Below are 25881 nucleotides of genomic sequence, written 5' to 3' on the forward strand. Positions count from 1 at the left end.
ACTGCGCCGGACTCATCCCACTTTGCTTCCCGTCCAGACAACCCCTCACTCGGGCCTGCGCTGCGGCGCGGCCCCCTGGCCTCGGAAATTCAGTCTCGGGCCGAGGTCTGCGGCCGTTGGACGAGGAGCAGTCGCGGCAGGCGGTGGGAAGGCTGCCCGGACGGAGGCGCTCGTGGTTCTCCACCATGGCGGCGGCGGTGCGCGCTGCGGGAATTCTCCCAGCGCTGTGTGGCGCGTCGGCGGGTGAGAGGCAGGACGCTGGGAGCAGGGGCTCTGAGCGGGGCGGGAGTAGGGGTTCGCCCGGGGCCTGCAGACACCCGGCTGGAAAGAAGCGAGAGGCCGCGGCCCCGGCCTCTCACGCCCGGCTCTTGTCCCGCTGGGACCTGCTGTGTGACCTTGCGCGCGTCCGCATCCTCTCTGGGTCGCAGGGCCCGGGTCTGTAAAGTGAGGGTGGACTGGACGCAGTCCAAAGTCTCTTCCAGTTCACCAGGCCGCTCGTGCATGCTCGGTTAAAAGGGGCAGGGTAGTGGCAGGCAAGCATCGCCTTCCCAGCGGGCGTGATTCACAGGTTCATTTGGTGATGCTGATGTGGGGTTCGAGGTGGATGGCGGCCAGCGAAGCTCGAAAGGGCAAGAGGCTGTCCTCCAGCTTGAGTCGGATAGGACTAATGTCAGTTATTTTAGATTCCAGGCTGATTAGTGCCCTTTATTAAAAAAAAGGATGTTTGGAATGTCAGTAGTTTTGCTTTTATTGTCCTCCCCCACCCCTAGTTGGTTGTTTGCAGCCCGAGGAAAGGCAATCTGCTATCTTCCAGCCTGATGTTTATCTCTAGGAACCACTTCGTAATTAATTTGACCTCTATTCGCTCTATTTTATCGTAAACCCACAATCCAGCATTCGTAATTCCGAAATCCAAAGATCTGTAAAAATCGAAAAGTTCTTTTTTGTAACTCATTTTGTTGGGAAACTTGACCTGCAATCGTTTGTCGGAAAATCTGACCTGAGCATTTTTTACTTTTGTTTATGTTGTGACCACCTCCTCCTTTTCCAAAGCCCCGATCAAATAGCACCTAGCATGTGTAGCTTTCTTTCATGAGCTCTTAGGTGTAGCAGGGACTGTCTTAAACTCTTTATACTTTTTTCTTTACTTCATCTTCACAATGCCTTTATTATTCCCATTTTACAGATGAGGGAATTAAGGCACACAGAGGTTGAGAAACTTGTTCAAGGTTAGGCTGGGAGGATGTCAGGTTTTTGCACCCACACCATCTGGCTCCAGAGCCTCTTTCTTTCTTTCTTTCCTTCTTCTTTTTTTTTTTTTTTCTTTTTCTAGTGTATAAACTTTTTTTGGTAGTGGCTTTATTGGGATGTAATTTACATACCACAGGATTCATCTTCTTAAAGTATACAGTTCAGTGGTTTTTAGTGTATTCACAGAGCTGTGCAACCATCACCACAATCAATTTTAGAACATTTTCATAACCCCAAAAAGAAACCCTGTACTCTTTTAGCTAGCATCCCCCCGACCCCCATTGCCCCCAGCCCTGGGCAACCACTGTTCTACTTTTTTCTCGATAGTTTGCATGTTCTGGATATTTCATATAAATGGAATCATGTAATATGTGATCTTTTGTGACTGGCTTCTTTCACTTAGCATAATGTTTTCCAGATTTGTCCATGTTGTAGCATAAATCAGTAGTTAATTCCTTTTTATGGCTGAATAATATTCTGTTGTGTGTATATACCACATTTTGTGTATCTATTGAGCATTTGGGTTGTTTGTACCTTTTGGCTATTATGCCTAATGTGGCTGTAAATATTTGTGTGCAATGTTTTTGTATGTACATATATTTTCATTTCTCATGTGTATACACCTGGGAGTGGAATTGCTGGATCAAATGGCAACTCCTTGTTTCACTTTTTGAGGAATTGCTACACTGTTTTCTAAAGTAGTTGTACCTTTTTACATTCCCACCAGCATGAGGATTTTTATTTCTCCACATCCTTGTCAACACTTGTTATTTTCTGTCTTTTTGACTGTAGTCATCCTAGTGGGTGTGAAGTGGTATCAATTTGTGGTTTTGATTTGCATTTCCCTGATGGCTAATGAGCGTCTTTTTTTTGTGCTTATTGGCCATTTCTATATGTTCTTTGGAGAAATGTCTATTCTAATCTAGATCCATTTTTAAACTGGGCTGTCTTTTTATTAGTGAATTGTAAGAGTTCTTTATATTTTCTAGATACAAGTCCCTTGTCAGATAAATGATTTGTCAAATTTTCTCCCCATCTGTGTGTTGTCTTTTCATTTTCTTGATAGTGTCCTTTGAAACACAAAAGTTTTAAATTTGGGTAAAGTCTGATTTACCTATTTTTGGTTTTTGTTGCTTATGCTTTTAGTGTCATATCTGAGAAACCATTGCAAAATCCAAGGTCATAATTATTTACCCTTATGTTTTATTCTAAAGGTTTTATAGTTTTTGCTCTTACCTTTAGGTCTTTGATCCATTTTGAGTTAAGTTTTATGTGTGGTATAAGTAGGGCTCCAGCTTCATTCTTTTTGCATGTGGATACTCAGTTGTCCCAGCATCATTTGTTGGAAAGATTATTCTTTCTCCACTGGTTTTTCTTGGCACCCTTTTCAAAAATTAGTGTCCAGTGAATGCTGTCAGAGCCTGTTCTGAAGTACTGTACTGTGTGAAGTGGTACACTGTACGGTTACAACCTGGCGCTGCAGGGGCTCCTGATGAAAGAGGGGAGCAGAGTGCTGTGGGAATTGGGGAGCCTTCACCGAGAGGTGGTGTTTCAGGCAAACCAGGAGAAGCTGTCAGAGACACACTAAAGGATTCAAGAGCTGAGTGTGTTCCAGACTGACTGCGAGTCTCCTGCGGCCAGAGGGGGATGGAGAGGAGAGTGGTGGAGATGAGGCTGACGTGGAAGGTTGGGGCCAAGTCGCAGCCCTGTAGGTGATGCTGAATTTTGAATTTGTTCTGCAGATAGTAGGGAGCCAAAGAATGATATATCAGGGCTGTGCGGTGACTAGACTTGTAGTTTTAGAAAGGCCTGCCTGTTACCAAAGGGAAAAGGGAAGGGGGGTAAGTTAGGAGTTTGAAATAAGCAAAAAAAAAAAAAGAGAGAGAAGGGCCTGCTTGACAGCAGATGGTGAATTAGAGGGAGAGACCCTGGAGTCAGACTGGAGACCTGTTAGGAGACTGTCCTTACCGTGTGGCTGAGGGATGGAGCCTGAACAAAGAGGGGCAGTGAGACTGTAGGAGGGTGTGCAGCTGAGAGGTGGATTGATTTTTGAGGAGAATCTATAGGGCTTGGTAACAGGTCAGATGTGAGAGTGAAGGAGCCGATGTGATGTGATTTCATTTACTTGGGCAAGTGGTCATGGAGCCCAGAAATTACTCATTTACTTGTCTTGGTTCTTTTATTCTATAGATAATACTATTCTTTAGGTGTTAAAAAATGTTCCTTTCCATGTAGAAATGGATCTTAATTTTTTTTTTTTTTAAATTTGTAGGTCATTTATGGTCCAGGCAGCTTTACGTAAACAGCTTTCCAACAGCTTCCATTTTGGCATTGAAGACTGTTCCCAGCAATGGTGAGATTTATTTATCTAACTACCTTTTCTTATAAGAGCTAGTGTTAAGAGTACTTTATGTAGTTTTTAAAAATGTAAAGGAATGAAGTACATTCTTTGTAATAGAAATGGATAAGGTCTAAAGAGTATTTTTCAAATTTTTAATGATTACAGCTGTTATAATTCAAGGCTTTAAAAAATAATAGCCATGATTTATTGAGTAATGACTGTGTCAGGTTAATAGTATGTTATCTAGGTTAATCCTCACACCAGTTTTTATGAGGAGTTGTTATTCCCATTTTACAGATGCTGAAGTGAGTCTCTGAGAGGCTAAGTGACTTGCTTAAGGTCACACAGCCAGTAATGGCAGGACTGGGTCCTGAGCTGTCTCGGATACTGTGATGTGTTCTCGAAACACAGTGTTTGTAGAAGGGGTGGGAAGAGTGCTGACTGGTGGAATGACCGCACAGTTCTCGGCTCCTCCACTTTCTGCCTGTGCAACCATGAGCTAATGACACCCCTTGGACCCTCAGTTTCCTCTTCTATAAAATGAGGATGGTAGTTCCTACTTTAAAGACTGTTATCTTAAAATATTGTACTTCCGAAGAGTACTAAAAGGTTTATATCTTAAAACCACTTCCCTTTTCTAGGCCTTCTCATCTTCCAGTGACACTTGAACTTCCATCTGGTTATATTTCTAAACAGATAGTGTATATACTTGTTCTTTTCTCTGTTAACATCGTTATGCTAATTGAAGATTTAATTAGGCACCATCCCTGCTTTTTCTGAGCATAGTTGTAAGCACAGTTTTGGTCGAATCTATAGGCAGTTATGTATATGTTCTTCACAGCTGAGCTAGGTAGTACAGTTGACCCTGTACGACCAGAACGGGTTTGAACTGCACGGGTCCACTTATATGTGGATTTTTTTCAAGAAATAAGTACTATAGTACCATGCAATTCGAGGTTGGCTGAATCCAAGGATGTGGAATCGCAGATAGGGAAGGCCAACTATATGTTATACGTGGATTTTTAACTGGCGGGGGGGGGTGGTCAGTGCCCATCACCCTCATGCTGTTTAAGGGTCAACTGTATTCTCTTATTACGTTTCCTTTCTCCTACAACATTTTCTTTTTCCTAGAGTTAGTAATTGCCTTGTTTTTAAAAAATTGCTTTGTATTCTTTGTACCTGTTGCAGTATTTTCCTAAAGGCTGCAACAGATTGGTCAGAAATAGCAATAATTTTTCTAAAATCCCTGAAACACATCACTAATTAACCAGTTTGATTTAATAGAAGAGATTTAAATTAGAAGGAAGAAATTCTTCATGGTGAAAACTGTTAAACACTGAAGTGAAACCTTCAAGGGCAGACTCTGTCTTTGAAGAAGTCCACCCAAGGGAGCTTTCTGGGCTTGGCCCTCTGTGGACTCCATGCTATTCCTGAGACGGAGACTTCATGGTCTGAAATTAATAAGCATTCAAAGGATCAGAGCAAAATTGTTAATTGATCGTTGGTGGATGATAATCTGTAATTGAACTTCAAATGTGATTTAGCATGAGCTGCTGCCACCTCCTGTTTTAAAAAGCACAATGCAATTTGAGCAAACTCAGTTGTAGCGACAGTACATTAAAAGAGATTATTTCTGAACTCTGCAGTTGATTTCTTTCTACTTTTGACAGTTGGACCTTTGTAGGCTAACTACATTATTATTTGTGAATAGTATTTTGGTCTTTTGAAAAAGATTAAAGAATTCTAAATTTGATGGTAGTGATTTTTACACTCTTCAAGTATGTCAAGGATTGTAGTGCTAAACTACAAGAATAAATTCATGTGCACTTGATATTTTGTTGAAGATTGAGAAGGTTACAAGAAAAACTAAAATGTGTCCAACATAATGGGATTTAGAATGATTATTGAAGATCTGAATTTATTTAAAATGAAAAGCCAAAAAAAAAAAAAAAAAGAAAAGCCAGTATTTTCTATTTACTTTTAATTGAGTAATTTACAAAGTAAGCTAATAGGTCCAGAGAGACCTCACTATGTTATCTGAGCCAGCCTCCAGAAGTTTTATTTTTTAAAGAAAGACTGTCCTCAAAATATGATTCTTAAAAGTTCAGGATTTTAGTGACTTATTTTTATTAGTAACAGTTAATTTTTTGGTGCTGGCAGTGTTTCTCCATAGGTGTGGAGCATCTAACAGAGTTTTATTCCATCTACCTGCAGGCTCTTTGTCATCTCCAGGAACCAGAGACAACCGTCATTTTATCAGCTTGACCCGTGCGCTACAGACACAGTGCTGTATTTCTTCTCCCAGTAACTTGATGGGCCAGCAGTATAGATTCTATAGTTTCTTCACTAAATGTATGTAGACTGGGCACAAACTTCCCATTTCATGAAACAGGAAAATAAAAGGTGCTTTTGTATCTTAATTTTTCTTCTTTTTCTTTTTCCTCCTTAAATGAATTAAGACTTCAGAGATTAATATATGATGTACAGGCATACTTCATTTTATTGCACTTCACTTTATCGTGCTTTGTGGATATTGCGTTTTTGACATATTTAAGATTTGTGGCAACCCTGTGTTGAACAAATCTATCTGCACCATTTTTTCCAACAGCATTTGCGTGTTGTCTCTGTGTCATATTTTGGTAATTCTTGCAATATCTCAAACTTCTTAGTTACTATTATATTTGATATGGTGATATGTGATCAGTGGTCTTTGATGTTGCTACTATGACTGGCTGAAGATTAGCATTTTTTAGCAGTAGAGTATTTTTTATTTTATTTTTTTTGAATATTTTTAAAATTAAAGTATATATATTGTTGTTTTAGACATAATGCTATTGCATGCTTAAGACTGCAGTATAGTATAAACATAACTTTTATATGCACTGGGAAACCAAAAAATTTGTGTGACTCACTTTATTGTGATATTTGCTTCGTCGCAGTGGTCTGGAACCAAACCCACAATATCTCTGAGGTACGCCTGTGCTATTAAAATAAAAATGTTCCTCCGTGTACCTCCTAGAATTATCTCACATGCTACCAGTTGTATTGTACTATACACACTTTTGGGAGTACTACTTTACTTTAATCCCCTCATTTGGGGCACCTGAGGTCTAAAGGACCTGTGGAATCCCTGGAATTCCAGGATGGAATTGTGGCCCAAATCCCTGCTGATTTAGATTCACACCAAGAATATACTCAAAATCTGTTTTCAGTTGCACTTTAGTTGAGGAGACAGGACTAATCAGGAAAAGTTAATTTTAAGTAGATGTTGTTTTGCTAAGATTACTCCTATCTGAGATAGTATTTGAGTCCAGTCTGAACTGAAATTAGCTTGTAATAAATGGAGATTGAATCCACAATTCAGCATTAGGCAAATTAAAAGAAATTAGGATTATAAAGCCACTTCATTTTAGACTATTTGGTAAATACAGAATCAAAAAGCAAAAAATCACTTGTAATCCTACTACCCTGAAATCCTGGATTTGCTGCTTTTTTCATGCAGCAGTACGCTATACATTTTCCCGTGACAGTACATGGGCTTCTCCAGTGCAGTGTCATAACTGTAGAATATTTCATTGTGTGGGTACAGATCACTTTAATTTGGATTAAATTAAATAATGACCTACTAGGTCATTCGTGTAGCTATGCAGAAAAGAGGACCAGATGATGGGAAATTGCAAGTAACACAGTCTTCCTTGTATCAGAGGATTTTGGTGTAAAGAGAAAAGAGAGGTGGGTAGAGTTGGAGCCATGAGGCTCTTCCTTGGTGCCCCCAGCCCCAGTGTTTTCTAAGAGCTGACTTTGTGCTTTGATGGTGGTGGCTGGGGGGTGTCGGGCGGGTGTATGTCAGACTTACAGGCCTTTTTAAAAATAGTCTTTTCCCTGCCCTGAAAGGCCTTTTCTCTAACTCTTCTTGTTCTAGAGGTGCCCCTTGCCCTCTGAGACCTCTCACACCTGCCTCTGACTCTCCATTAGCCTCCCTTCTTCCTCAGTCATAGGACTCTGTACCCTTATGAGTTTATTGCTCCCAAGTCAGGGCGGGGTGGGGGTGAACTCAGTTGAAACCAGCATGGGGCTAGTTTTTGCTGTTTTAATAGGAAATAGTCTTTGACTTTCTAAATCTCTTCCAAGAAATTTAAAAAACCATAATTTTTTCAAAACTCATTAAGATTTCCTAAAAATGTTTAACATTGTATTTATAAATCTATCCCTCTGCCATAGAGGGCCCACCATTAAATCGTGGAGTCTTTTAAATCTTCGTCTTAATATCGTTTCTTTTAAAATCGAATCCCTTTTAGTCTTAAAGAGTGATTTGCTTATTCTGATTCTAAGAGAAACTGTAATTGATTGACCTCCTTATGCCTCCATTAAAAGTGCTCTCACTGTGAACTTTCAAGTTTTTGATGGGATTTATAGATACCATCATTTTTAACCAATTAGGAAAGAAAGACAGTCTTTAGTGAGACTTTAATTTGAGGTTGGTAATTTTATTTCAAACCTGTGGTTCTTTTAAAAGAATCAGTGTCAGTCTAAAGTTTGAAGTTAACGCTTTGCTTTGATCAGGGATACACAAAGCAGCATGTGATGTGGAAGCTTACTTACTTTTGTGAGCTTCAGTTATGCAGATCATCTGTAATAATACATTTGTATTTTTAAAAACAGGGTACTGTATAACTATAAAGCATTAAAAAAGATTATAAATCCAAAGCATTTTTCCCTTTTCATGTTATCTACCCAAAGGATCAAGGTGTAAGGCCTTTCAGGAAGCTAGCAGGTAGAACTTTCATTTTTATTTTTATTATTTTTTAAAATTTTTATTGGAGTATAGTTGCTTTACAATGTTGTGTTAGTTTCTACTGTACAGCAAAATGAATCAGCTATATGTATAATATATATCCCCTCTTTTTGGGATTTCCTTCCTATATAGGTCCCCACAGAGCATTGAGTAGAGTTCCCTGAGCTATACAGTAGGTTCTTATTAGTTATCTGTTTTATGCATAGTATCAATAGTGTATATATAGTGTATATATGTCAATCCCAATCTCCCAATTCATCCCACCCACCCCCCCTTTCCCCCCTTGGTATGGTAGAACTTTTAAAGCCTAAGGGCTCAGAAGAGGAGAATGAAGATACTCATTTGAGTTCTAGAATATGTTTAATATTTCAGGCATGTAGATATATGTATCTTAGGTTTTTGACTAGTACAACATTTGTATGGCTCTGATTCTTTATTAAATTGGTAATGGAACAATCTGTGGTCATAAAATCAATTGGTGATACTGTGAAAGGTAGAAGTCCTTGTGAAGACAATTTAAATCTAATAAACGACATAGCTATACCAATAAAATTCAGAAGTGGTCAAAAGTAAAGAATCTGAATATTCCACAAGTACAAAGGGGAAAATACTGCTTGCAGTGTATGATAGAAAAAGATCTGGGGACCCTAGAAATTCACAAATGGAAATAAATCAGCAGTGTCAGGGTCTACATATAAAAAAAAAGACAACAACGATGATTTAAGAAATACACACATACACATGCAGGTATTAACTATCAGACCTCTACATACTCATTCTTTTGCAAGTATTGGTTAGGCTATAATTAGAGTTGAAGGTGAATTTGGGCATCTCATTTTGAAGGATACACAGAGATGTTTAGGGCATTTACAGAATAGAGCAAACAATCCAAATTATTAAGACTTTTGGGTTCAAATTGAAGTGTTGGTACTTTGGGCTAAGAGATCTGTATTTTGGAAGTCTAGTTACTGATTATCTCAGTAGTTATAATGGAGGCAAGAGGGCAGGGAAGAGACTGGTCACACAGTTGTTAAAATGTCTGGGAAACAAATCTACTGGAAAGTAACAGGGTTGAAATATGGTTGTCTTTTATGGGGGAGGGCCATATTCTGTAAAAGGAGTAGAATCGCTTCCTCTTGGGCTTTCCAAATGTAACCATGTGATGTGTGCAAAGAATGTTTTAATTTTGCTTTCATTGCAGTAATGATATGTGACCCGACTTCTTCCAGCCTTTTGTATTCAACAGGAATAAATCAATAGACTGTAGATCACTGCTTGAAGAAATTTTTTAAAACCTATTTCTTTACAGTGACAGCAGATGAGCTGTGGAAAGGTGCCTTAGCAGAGAGTGGTGCCGGAACAAGAAAAGGAAGAGGCAAAAGAACTAAGAAAAAGAAAAGAAAGGATTTGAACAGGGGTCAGATCATCGGTGAAGGTAAACTTATTTATAAAAACAGCTAATGTGCTTTCTAAGATTTTTTCTCCAAAATTTTACAGATATTTTACAAACTAGAAGCATAAAACATTTCTCATGAAGGGTATTAGGTTCTGTGATTTTAGGGTCCAGCCAAATGGCTTATTGCCCCATGATTCAGGGAAAGGAAAATCCCATAGAAAGGCATTGATTCATTTAGTTATCATTCAACAAGCCTTAAAGTGCCCTTGTGTGGCATCTGCTGCAAAAGTCCGTATCCTCAAAGAACTTATGATTCAGAGGTAGAAGGTGGAATAACTGGAGAACTGGCTTAACTTTTTCTCTGAAGGGCCAGGTAGTAAATACTTTTTTAGCCTTATGACCCACATGGTCTCTGTTCCAACTATTCAACTCTGCTGTTGTAGCACAAGAACAGTCATAGACAATACATAACCGAATGGGCATACCTGTGTTCCAGTAAAACTTTATTTACAAAAATAAGTGGTGGGCTAGGGCTTCCCTGGTGGGGCAGTGGTTAAGAATCCGCCTGCCAATGCAGGGAACACGGGTTTGAGCCCTGGTCTGGGAAGATCCCACATGCTGCAGAGCAGCTAAGCCCGTGCGCCACAACTACTGAGCCTGCGCTCTAGAGCCCACGAGCCATAACTACTGAAGCCTGCGTGCCTAGAGCCCGTGCTCCGCAACAAGAGAAGCCACCGGAATAAGAAGCCTATGCACTGCAACGAAGAGTAGCCCCTGCTCGCCACAACTAGAGGAAGCCCGCGTGCAGCAACGAAGACCCAACGCAGCCAAAAATAAATAAATAAATAAATAAATTTATTAAAAAAAAAAAAAGTGGTGGGGTAGATTTGGATTGTGGGCCTTACTTTGCCAACTTCTGGAACACATGATTGTTTATATTTGTGTTCTTTAAAGAATAAAAATAGTATACTTGAATCAACATTCTTTACTGTGGTTGCTGACAAATTATCTTTGATAGTAATAGCCTTTTGGATGTAAAGGAAACACCTTTCACTGCACTTGTAGCTGCTGCATGTCTACTTGGATTTTTTCTCCATGACTTACCTTATATCTTTTTTATTTATTTATTTTTTTAACATTTTAAACAATCATATATGTATACTTTCTCAATAAAAAAAAATTCTCAGTAAAAAAAAATAGAGAAACCTAAAGTCCCCCTTGATGCCTTTATCTCCCCCAATCCCAGTTGCCTCCCCTAAGGAAACCACTGATTTCATTTTGATGTGTTTCCTTCTGACATTTTCTAATGCTTTTATATATATAAATACCCTAAAAGGAGTATACATTTTCTTTTAAAAATAATTAGATATGTCATATGGTACATATTGTCTTATAATTTGCTTTTTTTCACTCAATAATAGGTCTTGGAAATTGTTCTATATCAGAACCTATAGCACTACCTTATTCTTTGAATTTAGTACAGAGTATTTCATAGGTTGGATATGCCGTAGTTCATTTTACTGTTCCAATATTGCTGGACATTTAGATTGTTTCTGTTTTTTGCCTTTACAAATAACACTTCAGTGGACATCCTTGTCCAAGCACACATATGCCTCATACCTGCATGGGAGCGTTTTTCTAGGCAATACCAGTAAGTGGAATTACTAGCTGTTACGGTAGGTATGTTTAAAATTTTAATGAACAGTGCCAGGTGGCCTGTAGAGTGATTATGTTAGCTTAAGCTCCCACCAGCGGTATCATTATCTGTATACACATTGCCTGGCATTTTACGACTCAAGAAATGAATGCGGGCTTCCCTGGTGGCGCAGTGGTTGAGAATCTGCCTGTAATGCACGGAACACGGGTTCGAGCCCTGCTCTGGGAAGATCCCACATGCCGTGGAGCAACTGGGCCCGTGAGCCACGACTACTGAGCCTGCGCTCCGCAACAAGAGAGGCCGCGATAGTGAGCGGCCCGCGCACCGCAATGAAGAGTGGCCCCCGCTCCCCACAACTAGAGAAAGCCCTCACACAGAAACGAAGACCCAACACAGCTAAAAATAAATAAATAAATAAATAAATTTATTAAAAAAAAAAAAAAAAAAGAAATGAATGCTTTTAAAAAATTCTTATTTATGTATGTTTTTAAACCTGCAGGGCGTTGTGGCTTCCTATGGCCTGGTCTGAATGTCCCTCTTATGAGAAATGGAGCTGTGCAGACCATTGCCCAAAGAAGCAAGGAAGAGCAGGAGAAGGTAGAGGCGGATATGGTCCGGCAGAGAGAAGAGTGGGAGTGGAAGAGGAAGATGAAGGTTAAACGGGAGCGAGGCTGGAGCGGAAACACATGGGGAGGCGTCAGTCTCGGCCCCCCTGACCCTGGTTCCAGTGGAGGTAGCAGAGTCCTGGTTTTGCTTACATTGTGACAGAGAGAGCACTCCTATTTCTGGAATTCTTTGATATGATTCTATTTACTCGTCTGTTTAGATTGCCTTCTTCCTAAAAAGGATTTGAGCATCATTGAAGTAACTTCACATTATTACCCAAATGTATTTTATGGAGCACTAGAGGCCTATAAGCCAAGAAGTATTCCACAAATAGGGGGCAAAGCACTGGGTTCTGGTGTCTTTATTGTGTGGCTTCTCACAGAGCATTTGAACATGGTGGTGTGCATTACAGCTCTATATAAGTCATCTATGGGATGCAGTTTCCCAAATGCTATTGGTCATGGGGTGTGGAGCAGCACGGCTTGGGAGTGCTACTTTGATAACAGAAGAAACCAAATAGTTGTCATTAGGCCTCATAAAAGTACACATGAAATAAAAGTTGATAATATTTATCAGACTAAATTAGAAAACAAAGTCATCTCCCCACTGCTTCCTGAGTACGTAAAAAAGTAAAAATTATCTGAAATATTCATTCTTGTCAATGAATAGGAGATGAAGAAATAGACAAGGGTTCGGCTGCTTTCTTTAGTTTGGCTCAAAGAGACGAGAGGTTGAGGTGGAGAGACTCAGGCCAGCATGCTTAGGACTGAGCAGAATGCTTCCATTGGGAGAACGAAGATACGGGAGGGAGAGGAAAAACCCATTAACTTATTAAGTGCCTAGTGAGGGCCCAGATTTAGAGTGCAGACAAATGGACGAACTTGTGATGGAAGAAAGGGCAGGGGACAGAGTCAGGTAAGCTGTGTTGGTGGTGGTGGGAGGAGGGGGTGGGGCCTGTGTGAACGCTGTCTCTCCGGAGCCTTCAGTTAGTCTGTGAGGAGGAGGTGGGCAGGGATGAGCATGGCCACCCGAATATTTTGATGAAAAGGTAGAGTATCTGGGACGGGCCTCAAAGTTATCCAGTGGAGTGGGACTTGGACAGCGTTTAGAGGAAAGAAGATTGGCTGTGAGTTGATAATCGTTGAAGCTAGCTAATGGTACATAAGCTCACGTTTTGCTGTTTTTGGTGGGTTTTTTTTGCCTATGAATGTAAATTTTCTATAGTAAAAAGTCGATAAAAATAAAAGAACACAGAGAGTGTTTGAAATGGCTGCTGTGGTGAGAGGAGAGAGACCTAACTAAAAGGATGTAAAAGGCCAGCAGGCAGGAGGGAGGTCTTGACTGAGGTGGAGACCATGAGTTTTTAGTGACCCAAGTGTGTCCAATGCTTTGACTTCTCTACAGCAGCACCTGGTACGTCAGGTGTGCCCAGACAGCTGCGTTGATTCCATCCTGGATAGTGTGGTGGAGAGGGGAAGAGGTGAGGGAGTTGAGGATATTCACAAGACCTGGTCGAAGTGTTGGACTGTGGTGTCTTGACTGAGTGGGAGAGACTGGAAGACCAGAGGGGTGATGGGGAAGGGGAACAGTGGTCGAGAGTCTGGAGGTGCTGGGGAGCCCCAAGGACCATCACCTTTGAGTCACTGAGTGAGAGCTGGAGAGGTAGGAGGATGCAGTCAGGGAGATAGTGGTCAAGTTTATGAATTTAATGGTAGAACAGTTTCTGGTGATGATGGAGGACCAGGGTGTTGCTTTGATAGTGGCACCAAAATATCTGAGATTCTTTCTTAGTTAAAAGTCAGTGATGGTGCCTATGTTAAAAAATGCTTTCATACACTAATTATATAGACACATTTATCTGTATACCTGTTTCTTTTCTCCCTACAGAAACATATGATGATTTCGATACCAGGATACTTGAGGTGGGCATGCTGAATAAAATACCCAGTTAAGCCTTCCGAGAAGTTGGGATGGACGGAGTGGGGTGGGGGGAGAGGGTAAGAGGAACAGTGAGGAAAAGCCTTTGATGCATGACTTTTTCTGAGCTACAGAGCTGCTTTGGGTAAGGAAGTAATGAAACTTTAATTTCAGTTACTTGATCATACTGGCTTTTCTGACTGCTGCCCTTTTGGGGGGCCACCCATTAAGGTCTCAAGACAAAGCAACTTCAGTGGTATTGCTGATAACAGAATCTGGAGATTGCATTTAAATTTCCTCCTTCTTAAAGCAAAGGTTGCAGTAGCAATTTCTCCTTGAATTCGGTGTATCTGACACTCAGTTCAGCGGGCAGAGATTGAGGGGAGCCATGGGAAGGGTAGAAAGCTTGGAGTTACTGTGTATGTCCAGTTCTTGGTGGGGAAATGATCTGCTGGGCTGCTTGTAGGCCCTTGAAACTGAAGCCTGTATCAGGTAAATTGCAATCACTCTTTCCAGAGTGTTTCCTAAAATAGTCAACTTCCCTTTGAGCTAGTGCTGCATACTTAGTGTTAAATGCCATATGGAATAATCATGTATTGAGTTTGTGATTGAATGTGTATATTGTTTCTTCAATATCAGTTGCATTACAGAGTTTAAGATACATTTACAAGTATTTTAAGTCTCTGGGTCCTAGTTTACACCCTTTTGAAATTAATTCCTTTGAAGAACTCTTGTCTATGTGGGAGATTTCCTGTAAGATTATCCACAGGAGTGGGCTTGAGCTCCCTTTTCTTACCTTATGGGAAAGGGGCTGCCGTGTAAGCAGTTTAGTTAACAGTTTCATAGTTCTTGGTAAATTTATAAATATGCCAAAAAATGCAGATTTTCTTGTAGTTCATAATAAGCAGGTATTTCCAAATTTTCTATTTTCAGTTGAGCCTAACCCATAGAGATCCAGCCCTGTGCTAATTATTTCTATACACTGCATTTTATCATTTCTAAGATGGACATTTTTTCATATTTTAACATCTCTGATATTGGGATGTGATTGATTGACTGATTGATTGATTTTTGGCTGCTCCACGCAGCTTGTTATATCTTAGTTCCCCGACCAGGGATGGAACCCGGGCCCCAGCAGTGAGAGCGCCAAGTCCAAACCACTGGACCGCCAGGGAATTCGAAGGATGTGTTTTTATAATCAATTAGTTATAAACTATGTCAAAGTTTAATCAGCAACTTTTTATCTTTCTGTGGTGCGTTCATTAAAATAGGGTGTATTGAGTTTTACAGTTTCAAATCCTTTAAAAGTTGTCTCAGTCGAACTTTCTAACAAGCCTGTGAAATAAGAGAAAGGCTTACTTCCATTTTACTCCTGAAGAAACAGTGCAGATGGAGGTTTCCCACTGGAGAAAGTGTGCTGTTGGTGCTCGTGGGATTGAGGGATGATGTGTGTATTCACCACGTGTGCCTGTGTGTGTGTGAGGAGGTCACTCCAGTTCCCTACTTCAGAATTTTCTTAAGGTGTGATATTTATGAAACATTTTCTTTTAGGTGAGGAATGTTTTCAATATGACAGCAAAAGAGGGAAGAAAGAGGTCAGTCCGTGTCCTGGTTGCTGTGGGGAATGGCAGAGGAGCTGCAGGTGAATGGGGGTGTGATCATATATGAAGAGCTGGTGGTGGAGGGACAGCCGTGGCCTGGGCTCAGCCGTGGAGTCAGTGGGTTCAGGCTTTTTTGACTAATTAAATCTTTCAGTGGCTTGGGCTCACAAACCTTGTGGTAAACCCATATAATCCGGTAGAGGCAAAAGAAAGATCTTCCTCCATCTGCCTTTTTCCATGAAGACAATGAATATTTTAAAAGGCTTAAGACACTATTGTTTATATATAATAGTGAAAAACGTGGTGGGAGAGAAAACACCAAATGTTCCACAATAGGGATACAGTTACAAGAAGAGTATAGCTATACATTGTAATAGTCTATAGCCATTAAAGAATTATGGAAAACTACTTACAAAATAATGGTAAGTCAAACGAACAGACAAACAAAAACCCACTTTGTATAAAACTGTGTAATATAATCCCAATTTTTTTAAAGTATGTTTATATGCAAAGAAAAGACTGGAAGGATTAGAAGGATATACACTGAAAAGATTAAAAATGTTTAATTAGTATGTTTGCCAATCATTTAAATTTCTTCTTGATACTTTTCTCTGAAGTTTCCATAGTGAACATCTGTTTTTGAAATGTATACATGAATACATTTCAAAAGGGAAAGAAAAGTGGAAAGAAAAATGGAAAACTGCCTATTTAAATCCATACTGACACTTTCAAAACAAGTACTACCTATAGATAGTATGTTGCCAAAGGAAACCACTCTTAACAGTTACTTTTGTATCTTTTCAGAAATTCTTTGTTCATATATCACCATATATCTTTTTAAAAAAATTTATACAAAGGGTCATATTATATCCATAATTTTATAGCTTGTTTTTCTTGCTTAGTATTATACCCAGAGATTTATATATTAGCATAAATGGATTCCCCCTCATTTTTTTGTATTGACTGCATAGTGTTCCATTGTATGGATAAATGTAATTTTTGTAACCTTTTCCCTATTGCTGAATATTTATGTTGTTTACACTTTTTTTTTTTTTACTATTTATAAAAACAGTGAGCTTCTTACATATGTTGTACTTTTGCAAGCATATCGATAGGGGAAATTTCTTGCAGTGAAATTGCTGCCTCTAAGTTACATACATTTGAAATGTTGATGAGTATTGCCAGATTGCCCTCCCAAAAGGCTGCATCCATTTATGTTTATCTGCACCATCACACCCTTGCCAGTCCTGGATAGAGTCAGACTTTACTGATTGTAAGTAAGTGACGATATGAAACATAACTCTTAGTTTTGATCTGTATTTCTTTAGTTATGAGAATTAGGACACCATTTTACATGTCTGTTGGCCATTATAATTTCCTTTTTGAGATCTGTTAGTTCACGTGTTTCACCCATTTTCTGTTGGGTGATTATTCTCATTGATTTTCCTCTTTGTATGTTAAGGACATTAGCCCTTTATCTATCATATATTTTGACTTAGTTTTAAATTTTTTCCACACGAAAGTTTTTAAATCACAGAAGCTTTACACCTTTATATAGCAAGTAAGTTCACCCATATATTCCTCAAGGACTTACATGGTTTAATTTGTTTTTTTAAACTAGTAATTGTAATCCATAGCCCCTTTTGCCCCAGCTTCTCAGATGTCTTGCATATCTCATGGAACAGTACTGTCTTATGTTACTTTTCTGTGTATAATTTAAAAACAAAATACATTCTTCAAAATAAATAATGGTGATAGCAAATAATGCAAACATTTTCTTAACTTGTGGTAAACCTCATTTCACAGGATTAAGCATTTACAAACTCAGGAATCACTGATTTTTATTTCCGGGTTAACTGAAATCTGAATTGCGTTTGAAAGTTCCACTGAAATCATGGTTTTACTCTATAGCAGTGTATGTTTTTTTCCCAACTTTTCTGGTTATTTTAATCTGTTTTCAGAATTTGTGAAAACCACTTACCTTATTAATTTAGCATGGTTAGGGTTTTTTTGGGTTTTTTGTTTGTTTTTTTATTCAGTGTAGTTTTATCTAGAAATTTATAAAAGGTAATGTTATGCATCTAACCTTGAATTTCATAGGTACATTCAAATGTAATGTTTCCAAAATGCCCCAAAACAAAGAAGCAAATCTCTGTAGCCTCATGCTTTGTCATTTGTTTTGGATAGCGGGTTTTCTGTGGGCAGAAGAAAGATGAACTACTGTGAAATGTTGTAGGAACTGAAACTTGAAATGTGGTGAAAGACATTATGTGCCAAATTTATGCCCCTTTTCATATTTTTGCTTTTTCTTTTAAAGGTTTTGCCATTGGGAAAGCCGCTGAACGGGCAGATGCTTTCAGAAAAGTATGTACATTTTTCCTTTGTTAACAGTAAAAGACCAATAAGCTATGTGCTAGACATTGTGGGAACCACAAAAAAATACTTACTGTCAATGGTTACTTACTTACTGTCAAATACTGGCAAAGGTTACTTATCTCAGAAAAAGCAATTTCAGAAGAGCCTGTATTCTTGCATCATTTCTATCAGACTTGCAATTGCTTACCAAAATTACGAGACAACAGGGAACGTTTGAACACTGTCAAAAATATTAAGGAATTGTTTGGGGGTTTTTTTCTGGTGTGATAGTGATGTTATACTTATGGGTTTGTTTTTTTTTAAATTAAATCCTTAGCTTTTAGAAGTATATACTGAAATTTTTGTGTAAATTTGAAATTTTCCATAATAAAATACTTTATAAAAGGTATTTTTTGAAATCCCTGAGGAAATGTAAATTCTAACAATAGATTTAAGGAAAATATTTTCCTTCTTTCTTTCAGGCAAAGAACAAGGCAGTTCACTATTTGCATTATATAGAACGATATGAAGACCATACAAGTGAGTTTTAATCTATTCTTTTAAAATTTGCAGGATTATACTTGTTTCATTTATGTGTGGCAGTATATCTCTGTGGGTGTTTCTGTGTTTCCCTGCTTGTTACTGCATTCTTACATATAAATAAATAAAATGTAGAAACAAACTTTCTCTCCTGAGAAGGTTAGTAATGAGTGAAATCGGAGTTTGTTACTCATCCTTGGCCAGCGTGTGGTGGCTGCTTAGGGTAGTATTGGTTGCTTTGTGATATTTGCAAGGGCATTAAAGCTATACCCCTAACCCTTCTTATGTTTATGTTTTTACTCTCCAGTATACCATGATATTTCTTTAACATTTAAAAGGACACATATCAAGATGAAGAAACAACCCAGAGGTAACTAAAAAAACTCATAATTTGTTGAAGATAAAGCAGAGAAACTGTACCAATTTCATCCTGCCCTCTATTTTTGCTCACCTTTACCTGATCTCATTTTGAAAACACCAAAATGGAAAGGCCTAAGTTAGATTTAAGAAGATTGAGGCTTTGGGGAACTAAAAAGCAGTCATCCTACCCAGGCTCTCATGATTACAAACACTTCCAGGGGTAACTGTAGGTGGGAAGGGCACTTAATGAATAAGAAACAGTAACTGAGTGAGTGAATAGTTGGGTTTGTAGTGGGAACATTGGTTACTCCTAGACAATTCATTGATGCTACTAGATGGTTCTTTTTTTTTTTTTTTTTTTAATTTATTTTTGGCTGTGTTGGGTCTTTGTTGCTGTGCGTGGGTTTCCTCTAGTTGCGGTGAGCGGGGGCTACTCTTGGTTGTGGTGGCTTCTCTTGTTGCAGAGCACAGGCTCTAGGTTCGCGGGTTTCAGTAGTTGTGGTGCGTGGGATTAGTTGCTCTGCGGCATGTGGGATCTTCCCAGACCGGGGATCAAACCCGTTTCCCCTGCATTGGCGGGCAGATTCTTTTTTTTTTTTTATAAATTTATTTATTTATTTTTGGCTGCGTTTGGTCTTCGTTGCTGCACGTGGGCTTTCTTTAGTTGCGGCGAGCAGGGGCTGCTCTTCGTTGCGGTGTGCGGGCTTCTCGTTGCAGTGGCTTCTCTTGTTGCGGAGCACGGGCTCTAGGCGCACGGGCTTCAGTAGTTGTGGCACACGGGCTCAGTAGTTGTGGCTCACGGGCTTAGTTGCTCCACAGCATGTGGGATCTTCCCGGACCAGGGATCGAACCCGCGTCCCCTGCATTGGCAGGCGGATTCTCAACCACTGCGCCACCAGGGAAGTCCCAGATGGTTCTTTTCTTATAGCTTATTCAGTTCCACTCATTTATTCTCATCATCAAGTATTGATTGAACATCTTCTGTGAACCAGGTGCTACACTGAGCTCTGAGGTTCCAGAGATGGACCTTCTTCTTGTCTTGGAAAGAGCAAGCAGGCAGAGTTCAGGGTCATGGAGCTGTGCCAGTCATGCCCAATGGTCTCGAGGTGTGGAATTCTTGAACATACTGATTTGTGTTTCACCTGTGGTTCTACAGTAAAAATGATCTCATATAACTCTAGGTATACTTAGAAGGTCTGAATCAGAAGATAAAATATTATACAGTATTTAAATTTTTCATGTCAAAGCTTCTCATACAGCTTTGCTAGAGCTATGGCATGGAAATAAACTAAGAGAAAAAATATCAAATACAGTATTAGTTGTATTAATTGTATTTAATACCAATTGTATTAGTGCACCAGAACTTGCCTTCTGCTTTAAAGTCATAATTAATCATTCATATGCCAGATAAAAACCATTTATCTTATTATTAGAAAAAGTATTGAGTTGAACACTTAGACATTAAGGTTTAGACCTGTGCTAAGGTGTGTCCCATGTGGTAGTTGCAGCCTGTGTGGCTATGGAGCACTTGAAGTGTGGCTTCTGAGAGACCTTGTAAGTGTCAAACACCACCAGATTTCAAAGACTTAGTATAAAAAAAAAAAAAGAAATATCTCAAAGATATTATTGTATTGATTACATGTTCAAATGATAATGTTTTAGACATATTGGGTTAATAAAATATATTACTAAAATCAATTTTACCTGTTTTTTAAAAAACTTTAAAACACCTATCTGCGAGAGAATTTAAAATCATATATATGGCTTACATTTGTGGCTTGCGTCATGTTTTTGTTAGACATTACTTTGGATACATCTTTATCTGAATGATTTTGGAAAGACTGCTACAATTTTAATTGCAGAAGTTACCTTTTTTATCTTCCCTGTCTTCTAATCAAAGCTGTATTTTTCAGTGCTGCCTTTAAGGCATGTGCTGAGTTTCATGCCTGGTTAATCAGAATGTTAGAGTCTAAATTTGGGCTTTTTCTCTGCATCATTCCTACCTGCATTTGCCAGGTGCTGATCTAGGCTCTGGGGATACAGCAGTAAGCAAACAATATCCTGGCTCTCATGGAACTCGCATTCTGCTGAGGGGCAACATTGGATAACAAGTTCGGCTGAGTGCCTGAAAGCAGCCATCAGGGTCTGGTTTGCAGGGGAGGGCACGGGGAGGGCACGGGGAGGGAGGAAGGAGGCCACCTTCACTAGTGTGGTCAGGGAAGGTCTCCTTGAGGAGGACGTATCTGAGTGAGACACTGAAGGTAAGAAGGGGTCATGCAGGGAGAGCAGGCTGAGGGAAACACTGAGTGCAAAGTCCTTGCGGTGGGAAAGCCAGCACGCGGAGGGTGGTGTCTCTGGGTGAAGTCGGTGAGGTGTCAGTCACAAAGGGCTTTGAAGGCCGTGGAGTTCTTTGTTACAGTCAACCCTTGAACAGCACGTGTTTGAACTGCTCGAGTCCACTTATACTCTGCTTTTTTTCTAAATACTACAGTGCTTCACGGTCCGTGGCTGGTTGAATCCATGGATGTGGGACCTTGGATATGGAGAAACTGAGGACATGGAGGGCCGACTATAAGTTAGACTCAGATTTTCCACTGTGTGGAGGGTTGGCTCCCCTAACCTCCACACTGTTCAGGGGTCAACTGTACTTATTTTAATTCAAGGGACAGTGGGAAGTGAAGGGCTTTAAATGGGGAGTGATGTGTTTGCTTTGTGTTTTTAAAGCTCTCCCTAGGGAAGGGATTACAGGTAGACAAGAGTAGGGCGAATGGCTGGAGGGGAAACCACCCAAGATTTAGAGGCCAGCAAGGAGGTGAGAAGGATGGGCCAGTAGCTAGGAGGAAATCTGGGAGAGGGTGTGTTACCGAAGATAAAAGAGTCTTTCCAGGAGGAAGTGGATGTCTCTGCTCAGTGCAACTGAGCATTCAGGGAGGGTGAGAACAGATGTGTCCCTTGAGTCTTAGTTAACATGGACATGGGGCGCCAAGAGCCTTCAGGCATCTCTGTTAATCTTAACAGCCCTGTTTTTTTTTGCCCATATGTTTAAGAAACTTATATATTATTTCTTTAATCCTTATAACATCTCATTTAAATAAGTGTCATTGTGGAAGTTAAGTAAGTTGTGAAGGGTCACTCAGCTGGGAAGTGGTGAAGCCGGAACGTGAACCAGCATCCCCTAAACCCAGAGCTGGAAGCCCCGCGAAGCCAGCAGGTGATGCCGCCTGCACTGTGGGCAGTGGGCAGGTGTTTGACTTGTTTTTCCTCTTTCTAGGCTATGGCCTCCGCTGCCACCGGGCCATCATCACCATCTGCCGGCTCATTGGCATCAAAGACATGTATGCCAAGGTCTCTGGCTCCGTCAACATGCTTAACCTCACCCGGGGCCTCTTCCACGGGCTCTCCCGCCAGGTAACTCTTCCCTGGGCTCTGAAACAGAAGGGCTAGTTTTTATTTCATTTGTGTGCTCTGAGACCACCATCTCCTGGGCCGTCCTGGAGCTGCTCTCGGGCCACCTGAGGACTGGGCATTCTTTGTTGTCTGTGGCTGTATCAGATTAGTTAATCCAGCTGACGAGTTAGTTCATGAGAATTATCCTATAAAAAAATACTCCATGGGTGTTTTGAAGTTTTAAAATTAAGTATTTTTAAAAGCCAGTAATTATAATCTGTTTTATTATGGAAAGAATACCTGCTTGTTCTAAAGCTCCAACAACATAAAGATGTAAAGTAAAAAGAGAAAGTCTCTTTCCTTACTTTGTCCATTCCTTTGGAACTGAGGTGAAGCTCCTTGGGTACCTCTACTCGAGAGCAGCCTTCAGTTGAAGCACAGTCAGTTTTCATGTCACCTGTATAGGTAGTTCAGAGGGACATCTGAGTCAGTAGGAATATGAACATTAGTAGTTCAGGTTATTTCTCCACATAGATGGGAGCTCTGGGCCCCTGCCCAGCTCACCCCCTCAGCCTCGGCTAGGCTCACAGTCACTCCGGCGGTAGGGAGGAAGGGCTGTCACTGCACGGGGCGCCCCCTCCTGGGCTGCCTGTCTGCCAGCTCGGCCAGGCTGGCTTGTCCCTTGAAAGGATGGGTGGACCTTAGCAGAGCTGGGTGAGCAGAAAGACAACCAGGTTCAAGAGACATTTGCTGACCTCCATTTGCTGAGGACTTTGACAGGCTTCCTGACAGAGTGTGATGGCTGTTTCTGAATAAAGTGATCCATGGAATAATTGTAGCCGTCTCTGTTTAAAATAGGAAAATTAACTGAAAGAAAAAGCTTTGCTTAAAAAACCTTTTTTGAACAGCTGTGTTCATGTGTGTGTGTGTGTGTGTGTGTGTGTGTGTGTGTATGTTACTACTATCTAAAACGTCCTTCAAAAGCACTTCTAAATTTACACTTACTGTTAAGAGGTTTAATTGTTTGATGTAGTAGCTAAGATATTTGTTTTAGATAGGTCATATTTATGGTCAAGTAGATCTGTTCTAAAATGCCATCAGCTATAAAAATTTGCATTGTGCTACTCAAAGAAAAAAAATGACACCAGTGTAAGCAACATGCCACTGATTATAAGACACTCCAATTTAAATTATTTTATGTTGTTTTTGTTTTATGAATCAGCTCTTCTCTTTTCTAATTTCAAATGTATATAGAATTAGAATAGTACAAGGTGCACATAAAGTCTGGAAACATGAGATTGTACATTTCTCATGGTATTTTAGGTATTTTAATGTACTATCAATAAACCATCTATTGAGTTTATTCGCCTTTTTCTGACTTTCATGGCTACCTTCTGTTATGAATCCCCATGGCTCTCTTACACAGAATCAATAGTTAGCAGCTCGTGGCCAGTTTTGTTTCTCTAAACCACCCCCAACCAGCCCTAGTATTTTGAACCAAATCTCATATATCAATTTATTTCACTCATAAATATTTTATCATGTAGCTCTAAAAGATAAGGATTAAAAAGGACCCGACAATACTACTATCATACCTAAAAAATTAACAGTGACGAGATATCAAACATCTAGTCAGTGTTCATAGAAATGTATCCATTTGTCAGATTTAAAAAATTTTTTTAAATTAATTAATTTATTTATTTTTGGCTGCTTTGGGTCTTCGTTGCTGTGCATGGGCTTTCTCTAGTTGAGGCAAGCGGGGGCGACTCTTTCACTGCAGTGCGCAGGCTTCTTATTGTGGTGGCTTCTCTTGTTGCGGAGTGCGGGCTCTAGGCGCACAGCTTTCAGTAGTTGTGGCACGTGGGCTCAGTAGTTGTGGCTCTCTGGCTCTAGAGCGCAGGCTCAGTAGTTGTGGCTCATGGGCTTAGTTGCTCTGCGGCATGTGGGATCTTCCCGGACCAGGGCTCAAACCCGTGTCCCCTGCATTGGCAGGCGGATTCTTAACCACTGCACCACCAGGGAAGCCCTAAAAAAATTTTTTTAATACAATTTGTTTGAATCAGGTTGCAGAAAAGGTCCATACATTTTAAATCTTTGCTGTCTTTTAAGTCACTTTTAATCTGTAAGTTCCCCTCTTTTTTCCTTGCATTTTTTTATTGTTGGAGAAATCAGGTTGTTTGTCCCAGTCTGGTGCTAAATATCTGAGGATCCTTAACATCTTCTCTCCCTGCATGTCCTATAAATTGGTAGCTAGAGCTGGGACACGATGAGGTTCAGGTTCAGTTTTGGGCACAGTATGGCACATGATCAGGAGGGTTAGGAAGGCAAGAGACCAGAGGCCAAGGCCCTTCCTTTATCCCACTTAGGGGTGGGGAGATGAGGCTGAGATGATTCCGCCCACAGCAGGTCACCATAGTTTAGCCGCAGCAAGTTCCTGCTCTTTAAGTTACAGACTTAAGTTTATTGTGGTTTTTTTTTTTTTTAAAGTAAAATCTTGTTTTTAATCACTCTTAAATAATTCAGTAAGCAAATAAACTTGATATTATATTACCTGGGCCATGTTTCCTGCTGTAATAATCACCCTCAGTTAATGAATTTTCAGGAGTTGCTACATTTTAATCAACCAAACAGTTTTGGCCATGCAAGATGAGTATCAGGGGTGGACCACGTTAGTCCAACCTCATAGACCTAACCTTGTGTTCTCAATTTGGTCGTGTCCAGGATACCCATCAACAGCTGGCTGACAAGAAGAGTCTCCACGTTGTGGAATTCCGGGAGGAATGTGGCCCTCTGCCCATCGTGGTTGCCTCCCCCAAGGGGGCCTTGAGAAAGGATCCGGAGCCGGAACATGAGGTTCCAGACATCAAACTGGACTGGGAAGAAGTGAAGGCTGCACAGGGTATGAAGCGCTCTGTGTGGTCAAGTTTAAAGAGAGCCGCCACCTAGGCCTTCTTCTGGCCTGGCTCAGCCTGGCATCTCTTGCTTCTGGCACCTGGGAGAGACTCAACCCCTCACACTTTGGATTGTCACTTTTTATTTTTTTTTTTTAAGGAAAGGCCAACCTTACATTTCTTTATTGACAAATAACAAATAATTATAGATTTAATTTATTGAGCACGTCGTATATACCAATTACTGTGATAGGAACTTTACATACATATCTTAGTTAAAAACTACTTTAAATATTCATTTAAGCTAGCAAATTAGGGAGGCAGGGCTTCTAGTCTGACCTAATAAAAAATAATATGCAGTCAAGTTATAGTTACTTGACTGTAGTCACACAGCTAGAAAGTAGAGGAAAATGGGCAAACTTTGTTCTTTTTGACTCTAGAAATTCTCCTTTTTAGTAAACCTCTTTGTATCAATGTTTTAGTGGTTGCTCTAGGTATTACGTTATACCTATATCACTTATCACCAGTCTACTGGTGTTGACTTTTTACCAGTTTGAAATATAGGAATCTTACTTCCCTTTAAATCCCTTTACCCTCACCTGTTTCTATAATTGTTTTAAAATTTCCTCTGCCTACACTGAGAACCACATTAGACAACATTATAGTTTTGCTTCAACCATGAAACATAATATAAAAAACTAAAGAAGAAAAAAAAAAATAGCCTATTGTATTTACCCATGTTTTTGCTCTTTCAATCGTCTGTTCTTCTTTCCTGACATTCCGA

At 40.0% G+C, this 25881-nt stretch overlaps 1 protein-coding gene across 3 annotated transcripts; it reads left to right on the forward strand.

The window, feature by feature from the left end:
* The first annotated feature begins 24 nt into the window (after window positions 1-24).
* MRPS5 (mitochondrial ribosomal protein S5) lies at window positions 25-25881 on the forward strand. Of its 3 annotated transcripts, none has more exons than XM_036873188.1 (12): window positions 25-243; window positions 3524-3604; window positions 5807-5944; window positions 9697-9822; window positions 11940-12173; window positions 13934-13968; window positions 15515-15605; window positions 17882-17928; window positions 18402-18459; window positions 18767-18829; window positions 22091-22227; window positions 24928-25881. In XM_036873188.1, the coding sequence occupies exons 1-12, from the start codon at window positions 186-188 to the stop codon at window positions 25150-25152; spliced, it is 1293 nt and encodes a 430-aa protein (XP_036729083.1). In that variant the 5' UTR covers window positions 25-185; the 3' UTR covers window positions 25153-25881. The 3 variants fall into 3 exon arrangements, with proteins under 3 accessions (XP_036729083.1, XP_036729084.1, XP_036729085.1); XM_036873189.1 differs by lacking the exon at window positions 25-243 and adding an exon at window positions 2867-2916; XM_036873190.1 differs by lacking the exons at window positions 25-243; window positions 3524-3604; window positions 5807-5944; window positions 9697-9822 and having other exon boundaries at window positions 11956-12094.

This window comes from Balaenoptera musculus, chromosome 13 (assembly GCF_009873245.2).
Source record: "Balaenoptera musculus isolate JJ_BM4_2016_0621 chromosome 13, mBalMus1.pri.v3, whole genome shotgun sequence".
NCBI classification, from domain to species: Eukaryota; Metazoa; Chordata; class Mammalia; order Artiodactyla; family Balaenopteridae; genus Balaenoptera; species Balaenoptera musculus.